Source organism: Cinclus cinclus, chromosome 2 (assembly GCF_963662255.1).
Source record: "Cinclus cinclus chromosome 2, bCinCin1.1, whole genome shotgun sequence".
Taxonomy (NCBI): Eukaryota; Metazoa; Chordata; class Aves; order Passeriformes; family Cinclidae; genus Cinclus; species Cinclus cinclus.
The window spans coordinates 117708437-117735620 of NC_085047.1; the positions used below are offsets into that span (position 1 = coordinate 117708437).

Genomic DNA, 27184 nt, shown 5'->3' on the forward strand with positions numbered 1-27184 from the left:
GTGGGTTTGTTACAGTTTTTTTTCCCCCAAATATGTGTTATTAAATCAAGGAAAAGATAACTCAATGAAGTTTTATGGCCTATGTTTTACAAGATGACAGTCCAATTCACAGTACTCCTTTTGTTGGTTTGGAATTTTTGACTGCTAGCAACTGCATCTCAGAGTAATTTAAATCCTACAGTTCTGAAGAAAAAACCCACAGTTACACATGTGTTTAAACTGTAGATCTCATAATTGCAAGACATAACTAAAAATGACTCAAGAAAACTCAAGGATTAGAGTTTTCCAAGGATAAGAATATTCAGTGTTACATTATCATGGATTGCAAACAAAACCCACCCAACCTTAATTATGTGAACATGTCTCTGCTACATCCCATCAAAATCTACACTCTTTAAAACCATTATTCCATGTCCTGTCACTACAGGCCTTGGTAAAAAGTGTCTTTGTTTTTATTACCAGCCCCTTTCAAGTACTGAAAAGCTGTAACAGGGTGTCCTTGGAACCTCCTCCTTTCCTGGCTGAATACCCCCAGCTCTCCCAGCCTGTCTCCACAGTAGAGGAGGTGCAGCCTTCAGACCGTCTGTGGCCTCCTCTGGACTCCCAGTAACTCCACATCCTTCTGCTGTTGGTCCCCAGAGCCTGGAGGCAGGTCTACAGGTGGGGTCTCACTTGGGCAGAGAAGGGGAGAATCACTTCCCTGGACCTGGACCCACACCTGATCAATTTTCTGGGCTTCCAGCACACGTGACTGGCTCATGTCCAAGGTTTCATCCACTGATACCCTCAGTCTTGGCAGGACTGCTCTCAAACTCTCCATCCCCAGCCTCCATTGATACCAGTGGTTGTCCCACTCTGTTCTGTGGTTCCTCAATGAAGGCAACGTATGATCTTAAGCAGCTGATCATTCTCCTTTTATCCCGAATCTGACAAACCTGAAAAAGTGTTCAAAGTAAAATCATGTGAGCAGAGAGCACAACAGTAGAGGAATGAGAAAAATCTGTGTTGGTTTTTAACCTAAGCAGGGGGCTCAGATGAAATTAGGAAGCATTTATTTAACAGAAAGGCTGGTCAAACACTGTCACAGATTTCTAGAGAGATGGTCAATGTTTAAGGCCTGTCAGTGTTTAAGATGCATTTGGATATTGCTCTTAATGCCTTAAATGTTTAACTTTCAGTCAGCCCTGAAGTAGTCAAGCAATTGGACTAGATGATCCTTCCAGGTCCCTTCCAAGTGGAACTATTCTATTCTAATATAGAATAATGCCTTCTGTTTCTACTGCTGTCAAAGGTGAAAGATTCTTCTTAGTACTTTCTCAGGTCTGTTCCATCCTATGTGCAAATCTGCACTTAGAAAGGCTACATTTAACATCACTCACCTAAGAAACCCTGGGACCTGCAGTGGCTTTAGCAGCTTCTGTCACAGCCACGGGGCAGAATGAACAATATGAAGCTTTCAGAACTCTGATTTTGAGAAGCGTTATCCTTCACCTATATTACAACTGCAGATCTTCTGTTTTATTTGTACAATTGATTATTTCTCAAATAAAGAAGCAAAACGTAAGGGTTAAGTGTTGTTTACAGAAAATTAGCACATGTCACAGCACTTACTTTGTGCCTGAGTGATTTTGTGCACCACAGGTTTTAGTTCGCTCTTGCTGAAGCCTGTGACCTTGGAGACTGAGATACAGAGCTCATTATGCTGCAAAGCCACTACTTGTACAAACACTACCTACAGACTTCATCTTCCTTTCTAGAGCAAACGATTAGTCACATAAATTCTTTGAAATTCTGCACTTGAAATCGTCAGAGTGTGTTACTTGAGATTACAATAACAAAATAGGAAAGAACAATAGAAGACATTTCTGCATTAGTGATGGGGAGAAGAAAGAGAAGAATGAAACAAGGCAAAGAGAAAAAAGTTATTTCCTGTTCCTTTCCTGTGGGAGGAAGCAGAGAGCTCTTACAAAGAAACAACTGAACACAGGAGGAGGAAAGAGTTTGAGGAACGAGCTAAAACAGGTCAAATTCATCTGAAATGAAGGACAAGGAATAAACCAAACTCTGAACCATTCTAAATTAGGAAGATGGTAAAGTGAAAGTGGAAGGAATCATTGCATTTGAAGGAGATCCTAGAAGTCTTTAAAGGCTGAGGATTTTCAGGGTTTAGATTGTAATGGAAGAGAAGGAGAAAATTAATCAAGGGTAGAGAACATAATAGCATAAAGAGAATAAGTCAGTGGAGAAGGGTGAGCCATGGCTGAGCAGAAAAAAGAAAGAGCCAGAAACTGAAAAAAGAAAGGCTGGCAGAGTGGATCTGGTGACAGCAAGACCAAAAAGCCAAACAGCAAGCCAAACAGCACTGCTCTGAAGAGAAGATGAAAAGAAGCAGGGGAGGGGAAAAGGCAGCAATGGAAAAACAGCAGTGCAGTACTCCCCTGGCACCTGACTCATTTCAAACAACATAAGTTATCAATTTAGACCTGAGAAATGTCAAATAAAGGCACTGAGGCTGCTAAAGGACTCAGGATGTAGACAGGGAGACCATGAAGGTGCCAGAGACAGATCCATTTCTTACAAGGTGCATTTCAGAAACAGCAGGAAAAAGCAAGGTGATGTTAAAGTCAGCGACATGACCAGCTGAATAAGCAGAAAAAAATGGAAGGAAATATTAATCAAATTAAGGAGGAGAGAAGGAAGCAGCAACTCTTGCAAATGGATACAGAATTTAAATTTATACTTACCATGGGAAAACAAAAACAAGGCAGAGAAAAGATCTAGCAAAGGCAATGGGAACCACTAACAGATAGGGGTAACAAGATGGAGAAATAGCATCAGCAAGATGGAATAAAAAAAGCAAGAATGGCACATAAACAAGAACCCTCCCTCAAAGCATTTGAAAAACACTAAGCAGACAATTGTCATGGTAGGACCTCAGGGTGCAGGACTATACCAGAGGAAAAGTGCATGATTTCAGGGGAAGGCATAAAAATTAAGACTAAACAGAATCTCAAGAACATAGTCTTAAGGGTTTGCTAAAGTATGGGAGATGTCAGGAAAAGTACTAGAAGTTATAACTATGTATTAACAGTCCACAAAGCTATAAAATTATGAAAAATGTATAGAAAGCAAAAATCTTTAGGCATCACTCCAGCAAGGACCCTTTCCCACAGGATAACAACATGCTCCATTCCTGCAGTCCTCCTCTCTGTGACACACTGGATCAGGACTACACTGTTTATCAGCCCCAGCAACTGCCAGCAAACTGCCTGCTCTGCACTGGTGGCAGAAGATTAAAACCTTCCTTGGTGCTGCTTTCTCCTCTCAGAATTGGAAGTGCCTTCCTCCCCATTATGAAACCCATTTCCAGCCCAGAACAAAGGCTGGAAGATTCTGGCAACTACAGATCTCACCACAAGAAAGCAGAGGCCAGCACAATTTATATTGTTTCCTCCCCTGCCATCCATGTGTGGGGCCCCACAGTGATGACAGTGTGGCTCAGATGCTATAAGGCCAAATTTATAGACCAGAGACTCCCTGGAGACTGAGTAGATGTCTGTGTGAGGTTAGGAGATCCTGAAAGCAGAAACAAGAGCGGCATGAAACTGAGAAACGTTGCAGAACTGGGAGTCAGAACACTGGAGAAGGACTTTCCCTTTCCTAGTCCTGTTCATCTAAGCCTCCTGGCAATAAATTGGTATATGTGATTCTGGTTTAAACATCATGTGAATGGGGAATTCTAACTCGGGGAAAGCAGCACTGCTTCTGCTGACAAACGTAATACTGGTGATCCTTGAAGCATCAGAAAATTGGTTGGAATAATGTCATCTGCCAGCAGAGTAGAGGCATCATGTATCTGGGAGCTTGACAAAATCTGCTCACAGTCCAAATACAGATTAGATTTCGTTTTCTGAAAGTCTTGTTGAAGATCCATACTAATCAATTTTACAACCACTTTACAACAAAGAGACACAACTTCTGAATATAGGGGAGACCTCAAACCACAACTCCTTTTAACACGTAACCAAGAATCATTTGAAATGCTGATCCCACAACAATGACATTGTGCTAGCAATCATTTTTAATGAAATAAATGTAAGTAATGCAAATCCTTCTTGAAGTTGAACTAGATGATTATTTATCTCTTTCAACTGTTCTAGTCCACTTTTTCATATATGCTTCAAAACACCTTCCAGTCTAGCTGTTTCATTAAAATGGAACCTCTGTTTTGTTGGTCACCTAAAGCAGTCACTAATTCCTTTAATTCCTGCTTTCCAGGACACAGACATCAATCTGTACCCATGAACTGCTCTGTGGCACTCTTCAAGAAACAGCCCTGCTGCTGACAACCATCTATTGGAAAGTCAGCAACAGAGTTTAAGTCAAAAGTTGATTAATTACTGCTCAGTGTTTAATTAGCTCTTCATGTACTACTGAAGAACCCCATTTTACAGACAGGGAATGGAGACAGAGGTGAGGAGGAAACAAGAGCCATATTTTTGAAAGCTTTCAAGTCACCAAAGAAACTGTGAAGCAATCAGTGTGTAACTTGTACATTTGGAGAGAAGAATAAGGCTGGGTCTTTATCTCTTAGATACAAATGGAGTTCTGAGAGGCTTGAGTCTGCTAGTCAAAGCAGCTGCAGGAACAGCACCCCAAACACCAGGTCCCTAAGCACAGGCATAAAGGTTACTTTTGGAACTTCAACTTCCCTCAGTGGAAGTTAAAGGAAGTTAAAGTCTTGCTCAATAACTCTTTGAAAAAAACCCACACCGTCCAATACCTCAAACTTCAGTTCGGCCTGTTTAGAGAGTAAAAGTAAATTGAGCCAATGTTTCAAGGTCTCTGAACAGCACAGACATATCTGTAACACAGCAGCACAGGCAGTGACAGCTTGTCAGGAGTACCATGCCACGAGTACAATCCATGTTTATTCACAAAATGCAGGGAAATCACTGAATGTAAATGCAACAGACACATTTGGTAATGTGTCGTTAAAATAGGGAAAGCAGCAGGTAGCACAGGAGCTCAGTGGCAGGTGAGGAGATGAGGAGTGCTCCCACTGAGTAAAAGGAAGGCAGGTGGAGGTCAGCATCCCTTGATGTAGAGCTTACGAGTGTCCTCCTGCAAGAATACATAATTTTCAAAGCTCTAGTAACTTTTCAAAAATTGCTGATTCCAGCAGTGCCTAAAAATCAAGCTCTTGTCCTTCAACATGAAATGGATAACACAACTTTAAGCTTAAAGTTCTGGATTATGAACACACAGATTTTAAAAGACCACAATATTGCATAAGAATAAAACAGGGAAATAAAATATCCAGGGACAGCAACATACCTCCACTGATGGTATTCCAAACAGGCAGAAGTTACATTTCTTGGAAATGAATGTTGGCTGTAGAGTTAATGGCAGTCATCATTCCCTCTGACATTGTGTGCCCAACCCTTCCACTATTCTGTCCAGGGCTGATACTGTAGTATCAAATAATTTCACAAGACATGTCATTTTCATCCTATAAATATCAGCACATTGGTACTTCCCCCAGATCCTCTGGTCAAAGTTCTCTGCAAAACAAAAACAGAAAAACAAAACAAATTCTTGTTCGCCACAACTGCTCAACTGTTGATTCACAAATCAAGTCATTATACCAAAACCTATCCTTCCAGGCTAGTCTTTTAGCACATCCATATCTCACTTCCTCCTTCTCTACTGCAATATTCACAAGGAAATAAAGCAAACCACTCGTGAAAGTCCTCACAACTGTTTCCTGCACTTCCTAACTTCTGTGACAAGACAGAGGATGATTGTTTCTTCTCTCCACTTCTGACATCACTGCCATTATATCTAAGGATATCTTCTAAAGTTCCTTTCTATCACTCTTTTTGATGGAGACAAGGTTCCAAAGAACATCAAAGAATGAAAAAAATCACAGCATTTTCCTTGACAGTGATGGGGTTTTTTGGAGATGTTTACTTTCTTAACGATGACCAGGATGCAAGTCTCCTGTGACCACGTTGCTGGGATTGCATTCAGTGATCAAGGCCAGGTGGATGGGGTTTTAAGCAAATGGTCTAGTGAAAGATGTCCTAGCCCTTGGCAGAGGGGTGCACTAGATGATTCTTAAGTTTTCTCCAACTTAAACTATTCTGTGATTCTGTGACTGTATCTTATTTATCACAGCCTTTCTGATGACACAGATGTGTTTTGTACAGTATTTATGCTGTACACTCATGACTTCTATGTGCATAACTCACAAGTTGTGTTATCTCTGTTTTACTGCACCGCCCTTAGCCAGACAAGGTCTCGCCCTACCACTGAGGCCTCTCTGTGATATTACATTACAATAAAATGATTGAGATCTGAGACTCAAACCATATGCTCTCCCAGATCAAATTCTTACCACATTGTCCTAGACTGGCAGATGAATCCAGCCCTCTACTCTTGAAACAAAGGGGAGCAACAGGACAATATCCCTAATGCTACAGCCAAATATTTTAGGAAGCAAGACACAGCCCTCTGACCTGTAACTGTTTCACGGGTGCAAGCTGATACAGACACCATGCTGATAATCAACTGATAACCTTCAGCTTACACCCAAATGCTGAAGAAAGCAGAACACAGAAGGGAAAATGCTTATGGAAGATCAGAAACACAGACCTTGTGTGGGTGAGTCAGCCGGTAGAGAGACTCAAACTTCCTTGGTTCACCTGGAATTGAGCTGTCTACATCCTGGGGATAGAGTACCCATCTATGGGGACAATACCACCCATTCTCCCCTCTCCTTCAGTGGTGCTGGCGTGTCCCTCCCAGGCTGGGAAGCCTGGCTGTGACTCTCTGGAGCACTCCCTGTTCCTCGTTTGGGGCTCTCTAACGTCAGCTCTGAGGTCAGGCAGGCAGGGCCCCCTCCCAAACGCAACGGACTATAGATAGCTCTGCAGCAAATGCTTTCCATTATGTACCTCCCCATCTCAACCCAGTGCGGGTGGGAGCAGCATGGGGCCCCCTTGCTGCTCTGCTACGTGTTTTCTGTTATTTGGGGTGAGCTGTGCATTCCTCACGTGGTTTGAATGTCATGCAGACCCCTGGGGGAATCCTTAGAGGAGTGGGGCACACAACAAGAGATCTGGAGGAGATTTCTAGCTATGGCAGCAATCAGGCTCCAAAACACCCTTCCAAACTACGAAGGACATAGAAATCCCATCTGCTTTCAAATGAGAGCCTGCTAAAGCCGTGAGTGATTACAGGATTTTATATCTGTGGCAGCTAAGGATCAGACACTCACAGACTCAGGAACGGCAGCACACTGCCTTCTCATCCTTTACCACAGAAGTCTGACCCACACTTCCTTCCTGGAGTGCAAATGTGGTACCCAAGGACAGGAAAGCAATCTCCCAGCCTGCTCTGCCACCACCCCTCAAAACAATTTGGGTCTGTGTTAAACCCAAGATGCCCAGTTCATGTTTCAGTTTCAGGTCAGAGATTGCACAGAACATTGTTATGGATATAGAAACGTAGGACTGAAAGGACTTCCTGGGATGGCTGGAGGCGCTGACTTCAGTGGCCATTCCCCAACTTGCTGCCATGAATTTTACTCCACCACAATGTTCAGGCTGAAGATGTAATTGGAAATCCTGCAGGTTCTGAAGGGCCAGCAGGACAGGCTAGCATTACCTTTAAGTTTTAACCTGTAACTAAAGCAAAATATAATTCCAGAACAATGACAAGACCAATAGAATGATACACAGCTAGGAAAAGTGAACTCAAATGAAAGAGAGGCCTTCATGCCTATAGGAACTGAACACACATCTAGAATACAAATAGAAATACAGGAGCTCCCGTAAGGTTCTGCATCTTGTGCTGTAACTGTGGCCTCTGTGCTGGTACCTCAGAATCTGCCAGGAATCACCTGGAAGGCAACACTGATAAAATACATGTCAGAGAAACTCTTTCATGTGGCTGTTGATTAAATCTAGCACTGGGCTGAGGACTGAGTTTTATGGTCCCAGTAATAAATATATATACTGAGCACTCTCTTTAGAAGTGACATTTTGAGATCGTAACTTATTTAAAGCAAAATGCACAAATTTGTGGATTGCAACATGTGTAGAGACACTCAATAGAACCGCATGTGCAACACGGATACCATCTTACATACCTCAGACTACCAGGGCTCCTCCACAACTCCCAGTAAAAATCCTAAAGGGCCGTAACATGAAACATTCACCACGGCTGCCACAGACACTTCTCTGGCCCTGCCCATTTGTCCTCAGCACAGCCGGCCCGGGAAGGCCAGCTGGGTACCCAGCAGAGCCATGCGGCGTGCAGTCGTTTGTGCCATCTCCACCCCGAATGCAGCACAGCAGACAGCGCCTGGCCCGTGCTGCCAAGGGTCGTCCTGCACAGAGCCCTGCGCCCCTGCAGCCCGCTTACTGCGGGGGGGCCGCACGGTGCGCGGTGCCCGATACCCGGCGCGTTTCTTCGCGCTCCCGACGGGCGGCGGCGTCCGAGGGCCCCGCACCCGTGGGAGGGACCCACCGGCAGCGCCGGGACGGGCCCCCGAGGGCGCGCGCGCTCCGCCCTCTCCGCGTCCGGCGCTGCGCTCCCGCTTCCGGCGGCGCGTGCGCAGGGTGGGTCGCGGCCGTCCCGGCGCCGTGAGTGACCCCGGGCCGCGAGCGACCCCGGGGGCCGCTGCCGCGGGGAACGGCCCGGGGAGCCCCGGCCCGCCTGCTTCGGAGAGTGAGGGGAAGCGGAGGCTGGGACGGGGAAGGATTCGACGGTGGCGAGCACTGCCGTTTCCTCCCCTCGGAGCCCTGCTGGGGCCCCGCCATCCCGCCCCGGGGCGTCCGTGCCCCGTCCCCTCTCGGTGCGCGATGTTGGTCGGAAGCAGCGGCTCCGTGTCATTGTCCCTGCGGGTCCAGGGCACCGGTGGCAGCAGCGCCGTTAGCAAGTGCTCGGCGGCTGCACGGGGCTATATCCAGGACCGGTTCCTGCGGCTTCTGGCGGGGCGGCGGCGACGGCGAGCGCCGCTCATCCACCGGTGAGGAGCGAGTGCTTCGCAGGGCCTTCAGCTGCTCCGGCTGCTGAGCCCCAGTGCCCGCGGGGCGTGGAGGGGATCTCGGCCTCTTGGACTGCCAGGAGAGACAGGACACGGGGAGGAATGGCTTTAAGCAGTAAGAGAGTAGGTTTAGGTTACATATTGGGAAGATCTTCCCTGTGGGGGTGGCGAGGCCCTGGCTCTCGGGTTGACCAGGCAAGTTGTGACTCCATCCCTGGAAGTGTCCAAGGCTGGATGGGACTTGGAGCAACTTGGTCTGGTGGAAGGTGTCCCTGCCCATGGCAGAAGGGTGGAACAAGAGCAGCTTAAGGTCCCTTCCACCACAAACCCCCAGGCTTGGAGCTGCCAGTTGGACAAGGCACAGCTTCTCAAACGCATTTCAAGCTAAGTACACAGAATGGCAGAGCGGCAGTGTGCAGCGCATCCTCTCGCAGGAGTGTAACCTTGTTAGACTGTTAGTATAATGTTACACAGCTTCTGGACCAAAACTGAACACGTTGGCCTGAATAAAATATGCCACCAGACTGGCTCCTAACTCCAGTGTTCAATGCTGCTGAAAACGTAATATTTGAAAGAATACTAATAATGTAATAACACCAGTAGTTTTCCCATTAATTCCCCAGATGATACAGTTTCTGTAAGGTATTTGGTGGCTCTGGGAAGCAATATCTTTTGAGTCAGTGGCGTCTGACCAGGAGGACTTCTCCAGAGCTTTGTAAGACACAAGAATGTTTTAATGTGTGTTTGCAGATGGCTCTAGGCTGATGACATAGAAATTACATAATTCGAGGTGAATAGTTTAATTCAATCTAAATGTCTGTGAATTGCCAAAGGAGTTTCGTTCCAGGGAAAATCAAACGGTGGTGTTCAAGCAGAAGCTTGCAGGCCTATGAAGATGGGTGTGGCTCATCAGGAAGACTGCATTGATTTGTCACACAACACTGACATACCAAGCTGAATTCTCAGGAAGGGTTCTGTCTTGCATCTGTCAACGATTTTGGGATGTATTAGATTCTGTCTTGCATCTATCAACAATTTTGGGATATGTTAGACTGTGTGGTCCCTGTGATGTGTGAAGATGATAACCTGCATGTTAAAAGGGGGATAGAGCTGGAGTATAGCCAGGTGGATATAGGATGAAACTAAGTAAAAGAGAATGCCAAGAAACAAGAGGCATCAATCCATGCCAGACTAGGGAAATGGTAAATGCTTTCCATGAGTTTATCTGACTTAGTTCCATTTATTAAAAAAACAGAGAACAGAATTCCTCTCCTGACTTTGCTTTTCCTCCCTTTTTTGTTCTCTTCTTACTACCTTAGCATGCACTCATTAATTTTGTTGTTATGGCATATGGTTTGGGGCAGGAACTTGGGTCTCAGCCATCTGGATTTCCAGGGAGCATCCTCACTGTCTGGATTCATACATTTTCATTCAGCAAATATTTACTTATGCAAAACGGAACTGGTCCAGCTGAGATATCTGCATGTTTTCTCTGGGTTATCCATTGTCTTGATGGTTATTATGCACACTGATTGCAGGAGATCTGTATTTATTAGCAAGCTATAGAGATGACAAAATCATCTCCCAGTGCAGGTCTGTAAAAGGAATTATTGGGTGAAGCTTAGAGAAAAAAAAATAAATTATTTTTGTTTTTTAAATTGAAGTTGCCAGTGCTGGAGAGATCAGGTTCCTGGACAGTGATCACAACTGAATTTGCTCCTACAGGGGTTATTATGTCCGTGCCCGTGCTGTAGATCACTGTGTTCAGGACTTCCTGCTGAAGACACAAAGCCTCTCCAGGACACAGGTACATTTTCTCTGGGGCTTCTGGTATCTCTCACTACATGTGTGTAAAGTCTTTATGGCATCTGGACAGTAACTTGTTAGTGCATCTGTTGGGATCCATTCCCAGCAGGGCACAGAAGTCTGACTGGCAGTATTGTGGCTGTCCCTTTGCACAGAAGTATCTGGGAGGGGGCAATGTCCACACAAAATTCTTCTACCTCTTGCAGGAGGTTGCCTGATTTTGTCACTCTACAGATGATATTTAAAGTTTTTCACACCTAGATGCTCAAGATGCTGCTGGAGTTGAGTATAACTTTTTCTGGTACTTTCTCTGCAGATCCTATCTTTAGGTGCTGGCTTTGATTCTTTATACTTCCGTTTGAAGGATTTGGGCCTTCTGCATCACACTGTGGTATTTGAGGTAGATTTCCCAAATGTGGCACACCAAAAAGCTACTCTGATCAAAGGAATGAAGGAGTTGTCAGCACTGGTGGGAGACACTGGAGGGGAAGGATTAGGTATGCCATTCATGGAAGATTTTTTTTTGTACAAAATGTTTATAAGAAGTAAACATAGCTTCAGCCTTCAGAAAGCAAGAGGTTATAGTAGGGGAACTAATGAAATTGTAGATGAAAAGGATGTTCATTTCATGAAAACATTGAAACAAAACATTTGTGAGCATTGGGAGATAACAAGAAGCCAGGATGGATTTGTTAGGAGCTGATTATATCAAACCAAAGTCAGTTCTTTTCTGTTGCAATTTCTGAAAGTAATTCTGAAAGTAATTACTTCTGAAAGTAAGCTCCAGCTTGGAGCATACTGCTCCAAAAACAGTGGCAAACTGTAGCGTGTCCAGTGGGAGGTGATGGGGATGATGAAGTGATGGAGCAAGTGATGTAGGAGGAGAGGCTGAGAGAGCTGGGTTTGTTCAGCCATGGGGAGGAGTTTGGGAGGGAGGTGACTCTTACAGCACTCTTCAGCTTATCTATTGCCAGAGGTTAGAAAAGACAGAGCCACACTTTCCTTGGGGGCATAAAGCAAATAATCAAGGGATGGTGGTTAAAAGTTGCAAAAGAAGGGAAATTCCAGTGATGTATAATGAAAATGGTGGGGAGGAGGTTGTGCCACATGAGTAGTTAAAAATGGGAACAGATTGCCTAGAAAGGTAATGGAATCTCCAGCCTTGGAGATAGTGCTTGACTGGACAAAGCTTTGAGCAATATGACACAGATAATTGCCATGAGGAAGTATTTGGACAAGATGACTTTTAAATGTCCGTTTCACCCTAAATTATACAATGATTTATGGGCTTAATGGGTAAGAGAGATTTGACTCTTAAGTGCCTTGACTGTAATAAAACATTAGTTGTTATGTCTCCTGACTTTTTTCTTGCCCTCCAAGACAGGAGAAAATGAACCTTGTGAAACTACTGCAGAATATTGGGCCAGCTAAGTGCTAAGGGACAAAAGGAAGAATGTGAAGTATATGGATTACTAGAGGTTTCTCCTGCATCTGTTTTCCTCCAGCATTTCCAGTAATGCTCTAGATGATGTGCTATAGAAAATGAACCTGCAGGAAACATGGGGGCTTGCAATAAGATGAATAAGAATAGGAGTTTGACAAAGTATATGAATGGTCTGGAAAACATGGAATAAAATGCAGTAGGGACATTCATAAACTGCTGCATTTAGATGGTATTAATCAATTTAAATACAGATGGAAGACAGCTACAGAGTGTGAGTTCCTGACTCCCAGGTCTTAGTGAGTAACTCTTCCATGAGCTTGTTAATTTTTTTCCTGAATCTATTCACATTTTTAATATTGGCAGAGTCCTGTTGGAAGGAACTCTGTCCATACCAAGAATCTTCAGGTACTTAAAGAAAGGTGTCAGATCACTGGAAATACCCTATTATCTGTGTCCAGAGGTCAGCAAAGGATGGATTCACAAGTTAGAAGAAATTAGAGCGGAACACTTTGATGGACTTCTGGAAAAGGCCATTTTGCCTCCAGAAGTGTATGCCTTTTGAGAGCAGTGTAGGTTGACTGTCCTCAGGACAGATACAGTTGTTGGGTTGCAGAGACAGAGTAGGTGATTCCTAAAGGTACCTTACAGTTTGCTTTGTTAATGATGTGGTTTTACCTGAAAAGGTCAACAGTCCATAACTTACCATATTCTGATGGGGTACAGAGGTATGATAATGCTTGCAGATCATAATTTGGAACTTATTTCTGGGGATGGTGATCTGTGAGTCAGGTCCTGGTGTTTGCTGAGAGCTAGCATGTGCAGTTTCAGGACTCAATGCCATTTTACAGAAATGAAGTCTGTTTAACAAACAAATCAACCAAGCCTAGGAAACCTTAGAATGGTTTTCTGATTGTGAGGGGAAACCATTGAAATTCTATCAAAGAAATGGTGCTTTCTTAGCCTAAAGTGAAAAGTATATAAATGAGAGTCTTTTGGGTTTGATTTTGAATTACAGTGGTTCTAAAAAAATCTCTTAAAGTAAATATAGTAAAGTTTTGTTGTTATAGTAAGTGTAATAATTCTGTGAGAAATCTGTAGGTGAAATTTGCACTAGGAATAATGGGGTTTTAGACCTGCAGTTAATGGACGACATGGCACTATCCCTTCATGGGTCATGTAGTGATGGGGATTTTCTTGTATATGTTCCAGAGAAATGTAGTTGATGGACATAACCTTGTGAGTGATTGCCCATGGGTTTGATTTTCATGTTTGGTCTTTTGGTCTCAGTATTGCAGCAGCACCATAGTGATTAGTATTTTTGTCTCCCAGGAGCCATTACCTTTTCTGGAGAGGATTATAAATTACTGGGAGTGGATTTATCGGAGCTGTCTGAGCTGGAGCAAACCCTGGAGGAAGCAGGACTGAACAATGAAATCCCCACCCTCTTCATCGCAGAGGTGGTGCTCACCTACATGGAGAACACCAGGTCAGCTGGGTTCTTCTCTCTTACCCAGTGGTAAAGGGAAAACAGCAAGCTTCTTTCTGAGTACATCACCCTGGGTTCGGAGACCTGTTCTCTTGAAACTAAAGCCTTGGGAATTCTGTGTTTGGTGTCCCAAATATCTCCCTACATTGTAATTATGATGATGAAATTGATGTCCACGTGATATCCTAAAAGGAAGGAAAAAAAGAAGAAAAATCTCAAATGAGCAGTTTTGAGGTTTTTGTTCTTCTCATCCCCTGAATTGTCTGTGTAGATGGCGAGGAGATGTTCAGCACACCGCTCTCAGTGTATTGCCACTTGTCAGGATGCCTTAATAGCTGCTTTATGGTGTTGCAGGAAGGTACATCTGCTGCATCTGTCGTATGATGAGTGGGCCCTCAGTTTAGTTTCTTATGGACAATCTCCCAACAGGTCAGATGCCTTGATTCAGTGGGCAGCAGAGCATTTCCCACAGGCATGCTTCCTAGTGTATGAGCAGGCGCACCCAGAGGACCCCTTTGGACATGTCATGCAGCAGCATTTCAGCCAGCTGAACACTGCACTGCACTCACTGGCACAGTACCCTGACTGTGAGGCTCAGCAGAGGCGCTTTCTGGGGAAGGTGAGCACCTGCAGCTCTAGGGCATGCATGAAGCATGATTTATCTGAGGCAGATTGGAACACTAAGTGCTTGGTCTGTTATTGGTTGAAGCAAACAGGGCTGAGGCTGAGGTACTGCTTTCTCTGGTAGTAGGACTCATCATTAGAAGGTGCTTCCAACTGGCTTGCAGCCTGCTGTCTCATATGGGATGAATGGGTTCCTCTGAGATTTTTGATGTAATAGATTAAGTTTTTAAGAACTTTACAGATGAGAAATCTATTTTCACCAGCTTTCTGGATGCTCTTACTCTAGCTAGACAGTCTTAGTGGCTCATTCAGGTATTTAATTTAGGGTCTTTGTTTTCCTGTGGGAAGTGAGTGTCCCGGTTTGATAATACAGGGGTCTGCTAGGGAAAGCAGGGCCTTCCCTTGAAATGGAGAAAGTAAATCCCTCCCTCTGAATTAGTATAATTTTGAAATGAAGGGGCTCTCGGGCAAAGATACAGGGATAGGAATAACAGTTCTTTACTAGTACATCCAGTAAGACAAACAAAACAACAGCTATGGAATTAACAACAAAGCGAGTTTCTGTCCTTCCAGAGGTGATAACTTCAAGGGATTTGTCTTTTAGGGCTGGACTGAGTGCAGTGTCATGGATATGAATGAGTTTTTCACCTGTTGTATTCCAGAAGATGAGCAGCAAAGAGTGCAGACTCTGGAGCCTTTTGATGAGTATGAGGTAACCCTCCTTTATTCTGAGGATCGGGGGACCTGATTTTGATATCATAAAGTATTTGCAGTTATGGTTGCAATTCTGTAGAGAGCTGCTGAGGCACAGCTGTTCACAGAGGCAAAAGAGACCTTGGGTCAGCTTAGTTAGCACAGAGGCCATGAGGAGCTCCTGGTGAAGCAGCATGGGAAGAAGGCTCTCCTTGATATTAGAAAAGCTGCATGTTTCTTCCTGTGAGCAGTCTCTCAAGGAGACAGGCTTGCCATAGAAAATTACCGGGTAGTATAAAAGAAGCTGTACGTGCTGAAAGTTGGCATATATCCAAGGGACAATTACTTTAATAAAAGAGAAATCCATTGAGGACGACTGGATACATAAATGTACACCTGATGTGCTGTTCCTGACTGCAGTTCGTTGAGAGCATTCCTGGGGAAAGCAGATGCACTTTTCCTGCTCTCTTCCATTTCCATAGACTACTTTATTGTGTGTCATTGTTGAATACAGGTTTCTAATTTTTGATGTTTTTTGCTCTGACTTCTTATGCCTTTTAAATTCATTCTTATGCTTGCTAGTCACTGAATATATCCCACCCCGTGGAAATGAGCACACTCAATTCCCTCATGTCTCATAAATGCCAGAGTGAACTCTCATTGCTACTGGCTTCCTGTACATTCCTTTTGCTTGTGCTTCTGCCTCAGAATGTTTCCAAGGCCAGACTGAAAATGATGTGTTATTGTCCAGCATGGACCATATTGCACCTTTTAACATTTGTGATTTCTTTGGAATCACTTATATTCCATGAACTTTAAGAAACCTTAATCCCCGTGGTGTAAAGACTTCACTTTTTTTTATAAGAACTGAGAAGCATAAAGCTGGTTCCCAAAAGAAAAACTTTCCCATGCAACATACAGTTAAGCTATGGGATGTATGCTGGCCACATTAAAAGTTTATGTGAGTTCAAAGAGCAGCTGGGTAAGTTCATGGATGAGAAATCCTTCAGGGATTGTTCAATACAGACACAACTTCTCGCTTAGAAGATCTCTGGGCTGTAAATTTTTGAAAGTTGGCGTGGGAGAGGTATTTACCCAGCAGTTCTTTCTCTGATTCAGCTTTACCCCTCTGATTTTGACCATTGATGGAAACAGTGCTAGGCTGGGTTGGTATTTGATTTGGTCACCATGGCTGTTCTGAGGTCCTTACTACTGTTTGCTCTAAGATTTTGAAGGGGATTGTTTTTTGTTTGGTTCTTCCTTTCTTGGTTTGTTTGTTTATTTATTTGATTTTTACTTTGGGCTTGCTACAGGAATGGCATCTGAAATGTTCTCATTACTTTGTGTTGGCTGCATCAAAGGGGATGGAACCTTCCTGGACTCCGTTTTTACCCAGTGTGACAGGTATACACCAAGTAGTTTTCAGTATTCTTTTATCTCGTGTAGGCGTCTCTGGAAGGTTTTAGGAGACATTGAAATGCTGGAAAGGGCAGATGGGATGCTGCTGTCTGGTAGCTTTCTCTACTGCTCCACAATAGTTCTGCTGTCCAAACCAAGGCCTGGGCCATGGCCTAACGCTGCTGGTTCTGATCACTTCAGTTCTTTCAATAAACCTCTCAGTCCTAACAGCTTGTAATTTGTTCATACATGAGCCTCTCCAGTGCATGGCTGCAATGCCAGCCTACCCTGCTCCTCCTGTTTTTGGGATCTTCCTGTCAAATTTATTCCTGGTTGCCTCTACATATGGCTCTCTGAACCATTCTCTCCTTCCAGCTCCCAAAAGGTTGTTCTGTTTTCTTTACTGCCCTGTCTGGCAGACCACTCAGGAGCCTGACATGAAGCTGTGCTTTGCTTTGTTATTCCTTGTGGGTGCAATTGTACCTGTTGTATTTCTGTTTCTGAAATGCTTTTAGATCTGTATGTCATTTATTTTAGATGGGAGAAAAGTGGTACAGCTGGGGAAAAGCCAAGACCAGAATTGTGTTTCTAAGATAAAAAGGATTTGGTGGCAGTTGAAGTCCAAGAAATTCCTGGTTTTGACTGCTTGCTTCCTTTTCAGGGTAGAAAGCAGAAGGTAATTTTTACCCTGTTTTATATCATTAGTGTTCACAGTATAGCACCACGAGTAGTTGCAGCTTCAAGAAAAAATTGAAATCTGTGTTCTAGGGAGCAAGAAAATCAACTGAAAAAGGATAGGACAGGATGGCATTCCTGAGGCCAACAAGGCCACTGAATCCATGTGTTGTGTCTCAATTAGATTTGAAGATGTTGTGAAATTGAAGCTAAATGAATGTGTGATTTAATCTGTGTGATTGTCATTGGTCCGTAAGTTTAATGCTTCATATTTTGAAGGCAATGCAGTGATTCATATCTTGCTGCAGCAGTTTAGGACTCACTTGGCTAGTCTTACATACACCCCATGAAAGCAGTCTCAGAATTGCAGGAGCTGAATGAGCAGAGTAGAAGTTACAATTGGTACAGTAGTAGTTTTAACAATTACATCCTGATTTCTAGGGCATGTCAGATTATCTGTGTGCACAGAAGCAAGTCAACTTGCTTCTCAATTTTTTCTTCTTGAAAAGATAAGTGGTCATCTAGAAAAGGTGACATGCTTAATCTCTTACTTAAAATGTAGTCCTTGGTTTGTATTGTGCATAAGTTCTTTGATTCTATTTGGCTTACAGTTCCTCGTCATGCTGGTCCTGTTGGGATGGCTGGGAGTGTCCCTGCAGCAGTATGTGCAAGGCTCTCAGGAATTCCTGGTCTGAGACGTTACGGTCACCACTCTGTTCTTATAAAACCCAATGTGATTCTTACCACGGGAGGCTTTGGGGAGGAGCATGGACAGCACTGCCGCATGAGAAACTTCCATGTGCTGAGTAAGCGTGCAGGCTACTGGGAAGCTGTCTGTGTGACACAGAATATTCCTGATGAAAGATGGGGTGAGTTCCCATACTGATGGCAAGTGCAAAGGGGATACCTTTGTGCTAAAAGTGAAATAAACTCTAGTGGAGAAGTGATGTCGTGGCACAGTGATGCTGGCAGTCACAGAGATCTGAAGGTTCTGTTTGCTAAATGCTGTATCCTGCCCTTTGGTCACCACAAACCCATGCTTCACTCCAGGCTGGGAGCAGGATGACTGGAAAGCTGGAAAAGGACTTGGGAATTCTGTTCGACATTGGTTGATCATTAGCCTAGGTGGGCAAGAAGGCAAATGGCACCTGGCTGGTACCAGCTTGGTGTGGCCACAGGCCCAGAGCAGTGATTGTCCCTTTCTGCTGGGCACTGCAGAGATCCCTCGAGTGCCATGTCCAGTTCTGGGCCTCTAACAGAAAGAGAGACATTGAGGGGCTGGAGTCATAGAATCATGGAATGGTTTGGGTTGGAAGGGACGTAAAGATCATCTAGCTCCAACCCTCTGCCATGGGCAAGGACACCTTCTGCTAGACCAGGTTAATCAGAGCCCCCTTCAGCATGGTGTGGAATATTTCCAGACAAATGGTAGCCACTTCTCTGGGCGATCTGTGCTAGAGCCTCATGACCTTCACAAAGAATAATTTGTTCCCAATATCCCATCTAACCCTGCCATCTGGCAGTGGGAAGCTATTCCCCCTTGTCCTGTCACTGCAGGCCCTTTTCCAAAGTCCCTCTCCATCTCTCTTGGAGTCCCTTTAGGTACTAGAAGGGGTCCTAAGGTCTGCCTGGAGCCTTCACTTTTCCAGGCTGAACAGCCCAGACCCTCTCAGCCTGCCTTCAGAGCAGAGAGGCTTCAGCCCTGTGATCAAGCTAGTGGACTCTGAATTTTTTTCCAACAGCAGCATGTCTTTATTGTGCTGGGGGCACCAGACCTGGATGCAGAACTCCAGGTGGGGTCTCAGAAAAGCAGCATAGAGGGTGAGAATGATCTCCATCAACCTGCTGGCCACACGTCTTTTGATGCAGCCTGGGACATGTTGACTTTCTGTGCTGCAAGCACATACTGCCGAGTCGTACTGAATACTTTGTCCACAAACACCACCAAGTCCTTCTTCCCAGAACCTCTTTTGGTACATTCTCTGACCAGTCTGTTTTTGTGCTGGGATTGCCCCAACCCAGGGGCAGGACCTTGCCCTTGGTCCTGCTGAACTCCATGAGGCTAGCACATTCCCACCTCTCCTATCCAGGTCCCTCTGGATGCCCCTCCCTTTCCCTCCAGAGCATGACCACACCACACAGCTCCTTGTCACTGGCAAATGAGCTGGGAGTTCCCTTGATCCCACTGTCCACGTCACCAACAAAAATGTTAAATAGTGCTGGTCCCTGTGGAGACCTGAAGAACAGCACTCATCACTGGTCTCCACATGGACAGTGAGCTGGTGACTGTGACTGACTGTTTGAGTGAGGCCATCCAGCCAATTCCTAATCCACCAAATGGTCCAGCTGTCAAATCCATGTCTCTCCAGTTAGGAGACTGGGTGCTGCGTGGGACAGTGCGAAATGCTTTGTACAAGTCCATGTAGGTGACATCTGTTTCTCTTCCCTCATCCATCACTGCTCTAAGCTCATTGTAGTAGTGGCCAAGGGAACTGGGTGGGTGGGGGCTCAGCCTGAAGAAAAGGAAGCTGGGGGAAGCTTCTCACTCTTCATGACTACCTGAAGGGACAGTGTAGCCAGGTGGAGGTCGGCCTCTTCTCTCAAGAGACAAGGGACAGGACAAGAGGAAATGGCTTCAAGCTGTGCCAGGGGAGGTTTAAGTTGGATATTGAGAAAAATGTCTCTAAGAAAAGGGTCGACCATACCTGGCATAAGCTACCTAGGGTAGGTGAAGTCCACATCCGTGGAAGGATTTAAAAGCTGTGTGAAAGTGGCTCTTGGGGACATGGTTTAGTTTTGGCTTTGAGAGTGCTGGAGGAATGGTTGGACTTAATAATCTGTAAGGGTCTTTTCCAACTTAAATTACAAATTTCTTGGAGAAAATACCTGTGTGAACCATGACATTTTTCAATCTCCACAGGGGAGAGGTTGTACCATACTGTGTCTTGTCTCTCAGACACTCTGGCCCTGGTGGTAGGAGGACGAACTTCCCCATCGAGTGCAGGCTTGGGAGCGCTGTGGCTGAAGTTCCCCAAAACCTGTAATGCTTCAGGCCCAGATGACGTTTCAGTGGAGCTTGTAAGTCTGCAGCCTGCTGCTAAAGCAGCAACTTCTCGTTGGAGACACAGCACAACTGAAATGACCTTCAAAGGTAACAATCCTGGAAAGAGTGGAAATGGCTTGTAGGTATTCAGGATCTTGCACTTGATCTTGTTGATCTTCATGAAGTTCATATTGACCACTTCTCAAGCCTTACAGTAGGAAGGAAATTAAGAAGCTCTGAGATCTCTTCTTGACACTTGAAATGTGGTGATTTGTAATTTTGTCTACATAATCCCTGGTTGCAAGTAGGATTGAAACCTGCTGTAATCCATTCTGGAAGACTGATTTTTTGACATCATCTTTGGCTGAAGTTATTCGTGCTTGATTATGCCAGAAATAAGTTTTGGTCTCTCCAAAGGATATTTTTTTGGGGAGCAGGATCCCTAGTTCTTTATCAAGAAGTCCTTCAGAAGAAATGTTACTTTTCTAGTAGCAATTGACAAACACTCAGTAGTTGTGAACAGCTCTAGAATGAGGTCCTGCAATAGTAAGCTGAAGGTTGGTCTAAAAGATCCTGGTTGTAAGGGGCAAATACTTAAGCAGAGGCATTCAGGAGCTGAAAGCTGTCCTTTCCTAAGGTGTCTCATTGCTCAGATGGCAGGAAATTCTGCAAGAGGAGCAGAAAGGAATTTTTAAGCAGTTGTTAGTCTAGTCTGGAGCACACTTTCCATTTGTGGATTTAGTGTTTAATTAACACTGTAGCACAGTTTAGCATTCAGCCTTCCAGTCAGAATTTTATATCAAAAAAGCAAATGCTAAATGGGTAAATAAAATTTTATTAATAATACATTGGGTTTTGCCTTTGTCAAACTGTGTTGTTTCATCTTATTTTTGTCTTGATATTGCTTTGTAGCTGAAGAAGGTGACCAACCCTAGTGTTACCTGCACAGTCCATTCTGAACCAGTGAAAGGACAGGGCATAGTGCAGTGAATGCATGTCCTTGACATCTATCCAAAGTACTATTGCCACCTTTTTGTCAGCTTCCCTTCTATGCAAACAGAAACTTTTGCTTTTGGCAAAAATCTGGCACACCAGATTCTGACTTCTGTTCCCACCTGGTTGTCTGTATCCATAGGTGAGCAGTACTTGTTTGTGTATGGTGGCCGCTCTGCTATGGAGCCTGTGCTCGGGGATTGGTATTTCCTGCACACTCCAGAACTCTCCTACACTGAGGTAAGGATGTACTCTGCTGTGATTAGATCTAGACTACTGGCAACTTCTAAACACCCAGCTTTTCGGTCTAATACAGTCTCTACAGAATAGTGGAGGTTGGAAGGGACATCTGGAGGTCATCTAGTCCAGCACTCTTGCTTAAAACAGGTCTTGCTAGAGCAGGTTGCTGGGTATATTGTCCAGGTGGGATTATCTCCATAGGTGGAGACTCTACAATCTCTTTGGGCAACCTATTCCAGTGCTTTACTGCCCTGATAGAACAGTATGAGGGGGTTTTACATTTATGTGTGTTTTTTTCTATGTCAGTTTGTGCCCATTGCCTCTTGACCTGTTGCTGGATGCTACTGAGAACATGCCGTCTCTGTTCTTTCACCTCTCCCATCATGGACTTGTCTAGTTGCAAGCTGGATATTTTTGTTGAAGGATACTGTTAGTGATGGTATAAAAAGCTTTGCTACAGTGATAACCACCTCCACATCTGCTGGTTTGCCTCAGTCAACTAGATTGCTGAATGTGTCACAAAAGAAAATTGAGTGAAAGAGGACTTACTCTCTTGTTTACTTACTGGCCACCAGCCTGATGTAACTCTGTTTGCTGTAATTCTTCGAGCCCAGCCTTGTACATAGCACCATTACACGGTGAGAGATTCATGACTGCAGGAGGTCACAAGCAATGAGTAAGCAATATCCCGCTGTTGTGGGAGGCCTACACTGTCTTTAGATACGTAACAAGGAATGTTATCTGGTAGACACATGAATTGCTTCTTTTATTTTCTACAGTGTTTCTAACCTCAGCAGAACTCCTGTAAAATGCCCAAAGCTGATTGCTGAAAATAGGTGGACAGGGTGTAAAACAACTGTATAGAGGTATGCAGTAAGAGTGAGCAGGGCACATACCTCACGGGGGAGGGTTTTGAAGGTCTTCTAGCTATTGAATCTGGAGAAGATTGAAGATAGAAAGAAACCTTTTAATATCTAAAATAGTGCTGCAGGGAAGACAAAAATTGTTCTCCATTTTAACTTTGAGTAGTACAGAGAATCAGCTGGACACTAAAGAAAGCTATTGATTGTGAAGCTAGCTGAGTCTGCAATAGACTTCCTAAAGAGGTGAGAAATTCTTGTCACTGCAGACTTTTGGAAACTATTATATGAACATCCATCCATCCATCCATCCATCCATCCATCCATCCATCCAGATGATAACAGATATAGTTTCATTTGTTTTAGGGAAAAGGTATGGACCAAATGGCCTCCAAATATTTCTCCATCACTTATTTGCTGTGATATTCCTTTAAATGCCTGATCTTACTTTTTTTTCCTTTGGATTTTAGTCCTGCAGTTGAGCCTTTTATCCTTCTCTGTGGTTTGAGCAACTGATCACCTGCTTTGCTGGGCACTGCATTAGTCCACGTGTTTCTAAACAAACTTGTAGTTCCCAGGTGTATGTCTTGAGTAGAAATCAGCATGCAGGAATGCACATAAAGTTACCTCTAATAAATGTGTGGAAATAAACCCTCTAAAGACTGATTATATTAAATGTACTGAGGAACAGAGACAGTGTAAATGGAAGCATGTAGCAGTCCCTACAGGAGCTTGTGGAGAAGGTTGGGTGTCAAAAAACTCAACCACACAGGAAAAGGCATTTAAAAGCCTGGACATTAAGCAGACACTTAGCTTGGCAAACTTCAGCCTTGGACTTGGTTTTTTTTCAGATTGCTGTTGAGGGTCCAGTCCCAGAAAGCCGCCACTCTCACAGTGCCTGCAGCTGGGAAGGAGGTGTGCTGATTGCAGGAGGTCTGGGAGCAGCTGAGCAGCCCTTAGGTTCAGTTTTCCTTTTGAGGGAGCTTGAACATGGTTTTCAGTGGCAGACAATAGACACACACCCTCCTCTTGTCCCAAGGTAAGCAGAAGGCATTCATAGTATTCATAAAATTCATTCAAACTATTCATAAAATAGTTTGATTTGGAAGGGACCTCTTAAAGGCCAACTAATCCAACCTCCCTGCAATGAGTTAGGGCCATCTTCAACTAGACAGGTTGCTCAGAGCATCCAGCAGAGAATCTTGAGCATGTCTCTACCAGCCTCCATTGCTAATGGAGTTCAATCTCATTTTGAACTCACAGGTATTCACATACTGCACATGTGCATGAGGGAAAGCTTCTGCTCATTGGTGGAGTGTGGTTTCATGCATCCTCTGTGCCAGGTGTCACTGTCATTGACTTAATCACTGGTCTCTGCTTGGACTATGTGATTAATGTGGTAAGTACTGAAATTTTTCTTTCAGGGTAAACAGCGTCCTGTGAAGGAACATGGTAACTTTATGGAGAGGTAGGATCTAATTCCAAAGTGCTGTTACCCAGCACAGAGAATGTAGCAGCATTAAGAGAGGGAGAGGTGGAATGTGCAGAAGACTGGAACATGGAGCTGCTCTGTTTCAGACAAGGGGCAGCAGAACTGAAATGGGCACAAGCATAGTCACTTCAGGATGTTTTCGGAGGAAGGGAACAGATAAACCACAGGCTAAGTTAGTGTTTATGGAAGTCTATGAGGTATAATTTCATTCAGAACTTCTTGATAGAAGCACTGCAGTGTGCTGTAGTTGTTGGCTGAAATATGAGAAAAAGACCAGCATGCAAATACTGGAAACTCCACTGGAAAGTTTCCTGTAAGGATGATTGAACGCTGAACAGACTGCTCAGAGAGCCTGTTGTATTTCCATTATTGGAGATACTTGAAACCTCATGGGGCAAGGTACTGAAAATCCTGCTTGAGTTTAGCCTGCTTGGAACAGGGTGGTTGGACTGGATGATGCATGGAGGATCCTTCCAACATAAACTGTTTGGTGACTTTCTTCTATGAATCACTGAAGAACAGTCATACAGGTGGTGCCACAGAGTAGGATTTCGGCATACTCTGGGCAAAACTTGGTCTACATCTCTGAGTAGCCCTCATCTCAAATAACACTGCCTTGAGTAAAAGACATAGATCTGTTGGATGAAATCCATAGTAGGGCCACAAAGATCATCAGAGAGCTGGAGCTGATCTGTGAGGCTGTGCTGAGAGAGTTGGGGTTGTTCAGCCTTAGAGAGAGAGCCCTATGGGGGTACCTTAGAGCCCCTTCCAGCACTTAAAGGACTTGTTAGGAGGATGGGGACAGTCTTTTTGGCAGGGTCTGTAGTGGCAGGACAAGAGGTGATGGTTTTCATCTAAAGGATAGTAGCTTCAAACTAGGTATATGGATTAATTTTTTAATGAAGAATATGGTGAGGCACTGCCAAAGGCTGCCCAGAAAAGCTGTGGCTGCCCCATCCCTGGAAATGTTCAAGGCCACATTAGATTTGGCTTGGAGCAACCTGGTCTAGTGCAAGCTGTCCCTGCCCAGTGTAGGGGGATGGAGTGAGGTGGCATTTTTTAAGGCCCTTCCATCCCAAACCATTCTGTGATTCTGTAAGAACATTTCTTTTGTTTGACAAGTTTTTATTTATCTTTCATGTAAAGAAATGATTTTCTTTTGGTAACTACACATGGAACCTGTTGTTGATGAAACTGGAATTTGTGACAGGTCAGTTTTTTATACTGGACAGAATGTGTGCATCTAGTTGGCCTTGTAGCATTTTGTGGAGGGTATAAAAGCATGAAATATGCTTAATTGTAGCTTAATTTTCAATTACTATCTGTAGCAGAAGTTATAAGTGGCCTCATATCCTTTAGATAAAATAGACTGCCCTTGTCGGACGGCAATGAGGACAGGTACAGTGATAGTAAAGTTGTATCTAAAAGAATATAACTTTTTTTGTTTACACTGAATCAGCAGATGCAGATGGATTGGTATCTCCCTTTGCTTATGAGCTGTTTGTTTGACTTAGGTGAAACTTTAGGCTTTTGAACCTACCAGTTACATAGGTAAGCTCTGGAACTCCGTGCCACAGGCCATGAATGTCAAAGATTTACATTGAATCAAAAACTGACTGGCTACCTTATTGGGAGGAAAACCATTAAGACTGAGAGAGTACAAAGGCATTTTCTCTCATTAAAAAAATCACTCAATTGCAAGTTCGTGGGTGGGTGGGTGTAGTAGAGGAGTACACCTTAGGGGTTACTTGTTCCTATATTCTCTATTTGTTCTTGCCCACATTCATGGGTGGTACGGTGGACCATGTGAAGTCCTGTATTTTCAAAATCTCCTTTCTTTTTTCAGGAACACCTGGAGTGGCCATTAATGCTACACAATCATAGCAGTGTCTTTCTGCCAAATGAGAAGGAGCTGTTGGTTATTGGTGGTGGTGGAAACTGCTTCTCCTTTGGGACACACCTGAACCCAGAGCCTGTCTCACTGAGCCTCAGCAGCATCCTGATCAATCACTGAGTGGCACCAAGCAGGGCTGAACCATACTACTGCACTGTGGGGAGATGTCTGTTCACTCTAGGTCCAAAAGCAGCATGATATTTCTACAAAGGCTTTGTATCCAGAATGCATTTGTGAAGGTGGGATCAGGAGGGACAGTTAAAACAAGGGATTCACACCTCACTGGCTGTTGCATTTTTACGACTCTTTGTGTTGCTGTAAATAAAATACCTCAAAAGCAGCTGGCAGCAGTAGTCCTTAGAGGTGACGAATAGTGTGGTTTGAGTTGGAAGGCACTGTAGAGATCATCCTGTTCCACCCCCCTGCCGTAGGTAGGGAAACCTACTATCCCATATTACTCCAAGCCCCATCCAACCTGGCCTTGGACATTTTCACAGATGGGACAGCAACAGCTTCTTGGAGTAACCTGTGTCAGGGCCTCACCACCCTCATGGGGAAGAATTTCTTCCCGATATCCAATCTAAACCTACTTTGTCTCAGTGAGAAGTTTTTCTCCCTTGGCCAGTCACTACAGGCCCTTGTAGATATAGTCTCTCTCCACCTTTCTTGTTGGCACCCTTCAGGTACTGAAAGGCCTCAGTTAGGTTCACTCCAAAGCTTCTCCAGGCTAAACAATTCCAATTCTCTCAGCCTTTCGTCATAGCATAGAGGTGTTCCATCCTATTGATCATCTTGAGGTTTCCTCTGGACTCTCTCCAGCACTTCCATGTCCTTCCTGTGCTGGGAGCCCAGAGCTACAGGCAGCACTGCAGGTGCGATCTTACTAGAGCAGGGCAGAAGTGAAGAGTTCCCCCCCCTCCCTGGCTGCTCACACTGTGGGATCAGCCCAGCACAGAGGGCCAGGGCATGTCCAGCCTCATTCACCAGCATCCCCAAGTTGGTCTTGGCTAGGGCTCTTTCGATCTCTTCATCCCCCAGCCTGGTATGATACTGGAGGTTGTCTTGATCCACATGCAGCACCAGCACTTGGTCTTGTTAAACCTCATGAGATTCCCATGGGCCCTCTTGAGCTTATCCAGGTCCCTCTGGATGGTATTTGGTCTTTCAGGATGTGGAGCTGCTAGACTGAGTCCAGAGGAGGCCACGGAGATGCTCGAAGGCTGGAGCCTGTCTGTTCTGCAGACAGGCTGAGAGAGCTGGAGGTGTTCAGCCTAGGGAGGAGAAGGAGAGACTTTAGGGCCCCCAACTTCAAGAGAGCTGGAAATAGACTTTGGTCAAGGGCCTGGAGTGTCAGGACAAGGGGAAGTGGCTTCCCTCTGCCAGAGGGCAGGGATGGATGGGATATTGGGAAGGAATTGTTCCCTTTGGGGATGGTGAGGCCCTGCACAGGTTTCAGGGAGAAGCTGTGGCTGCCCTTTGTC

At 44.5% G+C, this 27184-nt stretch overlaps 1 protein-coding gene and 1 long non-coding RNA gene across 4 annotated transcripts; one reads left to right on the forward strand and one right to left on the reverse strand.

Annotated features, from left to right (window-relative positions):
- Nucleotides 1-209: 209 nt before the first annotated feature.
- Nucleotides 210-8482, reverse strand: LOC134041455 (uncharacterized). 2 transcript variants are annotated; one of them, XR_009933000.1, is made up of 3 exons: nt 8156-8482; nt 5338-5564; nt 210-935 (listed from the first exon to the last, which is right to left on the reverse strand). It is a non-coding gene; the product is annotated as an uncharacterized LOC134041455 (long non-coding RNA). The 2 variants fall into 2 exon arrangements; XR_009933001.1 differs by lacking the exon at nt 210-935 and adding an exon at nt 4913-5124.
- Nucleotides 8483-8643: 161 nt separating this feature from the next.
- Nucleotides 8644-26749, forward strand: LCMT2 (leucine carboxyl methyltransferase 2). Of its 2 annotated transcripts, none has more exons than XM_062488284.1 (13): nt 8644-9037; nt 10781-10862; nt 11178-11358; nt 13635-13791; nt 14221-14410; nt 15020-15127; nt 16422-16512; nt 17793-18050; nt 20138-20332; nt 21360-21457; nt 23169-23356; nt 23581-23716; nt 25656-26749. In XM_062488284.1, exons 1-13 carry the CDS (start codon nt 8871-8873, stop codon nt 25821-25823), a joined length of 2019 nt encoding a protein of 672 aa, XP_062344268.1. In that variant the 5' UTR covers nt 8644-8870; the 3' UTR covers nt 25824-26749. The 2 variants fall into 2 exon arrangements, with proteins under 2 accessions (XP_062344268.1, XP_062344267.1); XM_062488283.1 differs by having other exon boundaries at nt 8646-9037; nt 20102-20332.
- Nucleotides 26750-27184: the final 435 nt, after the last annotated feature.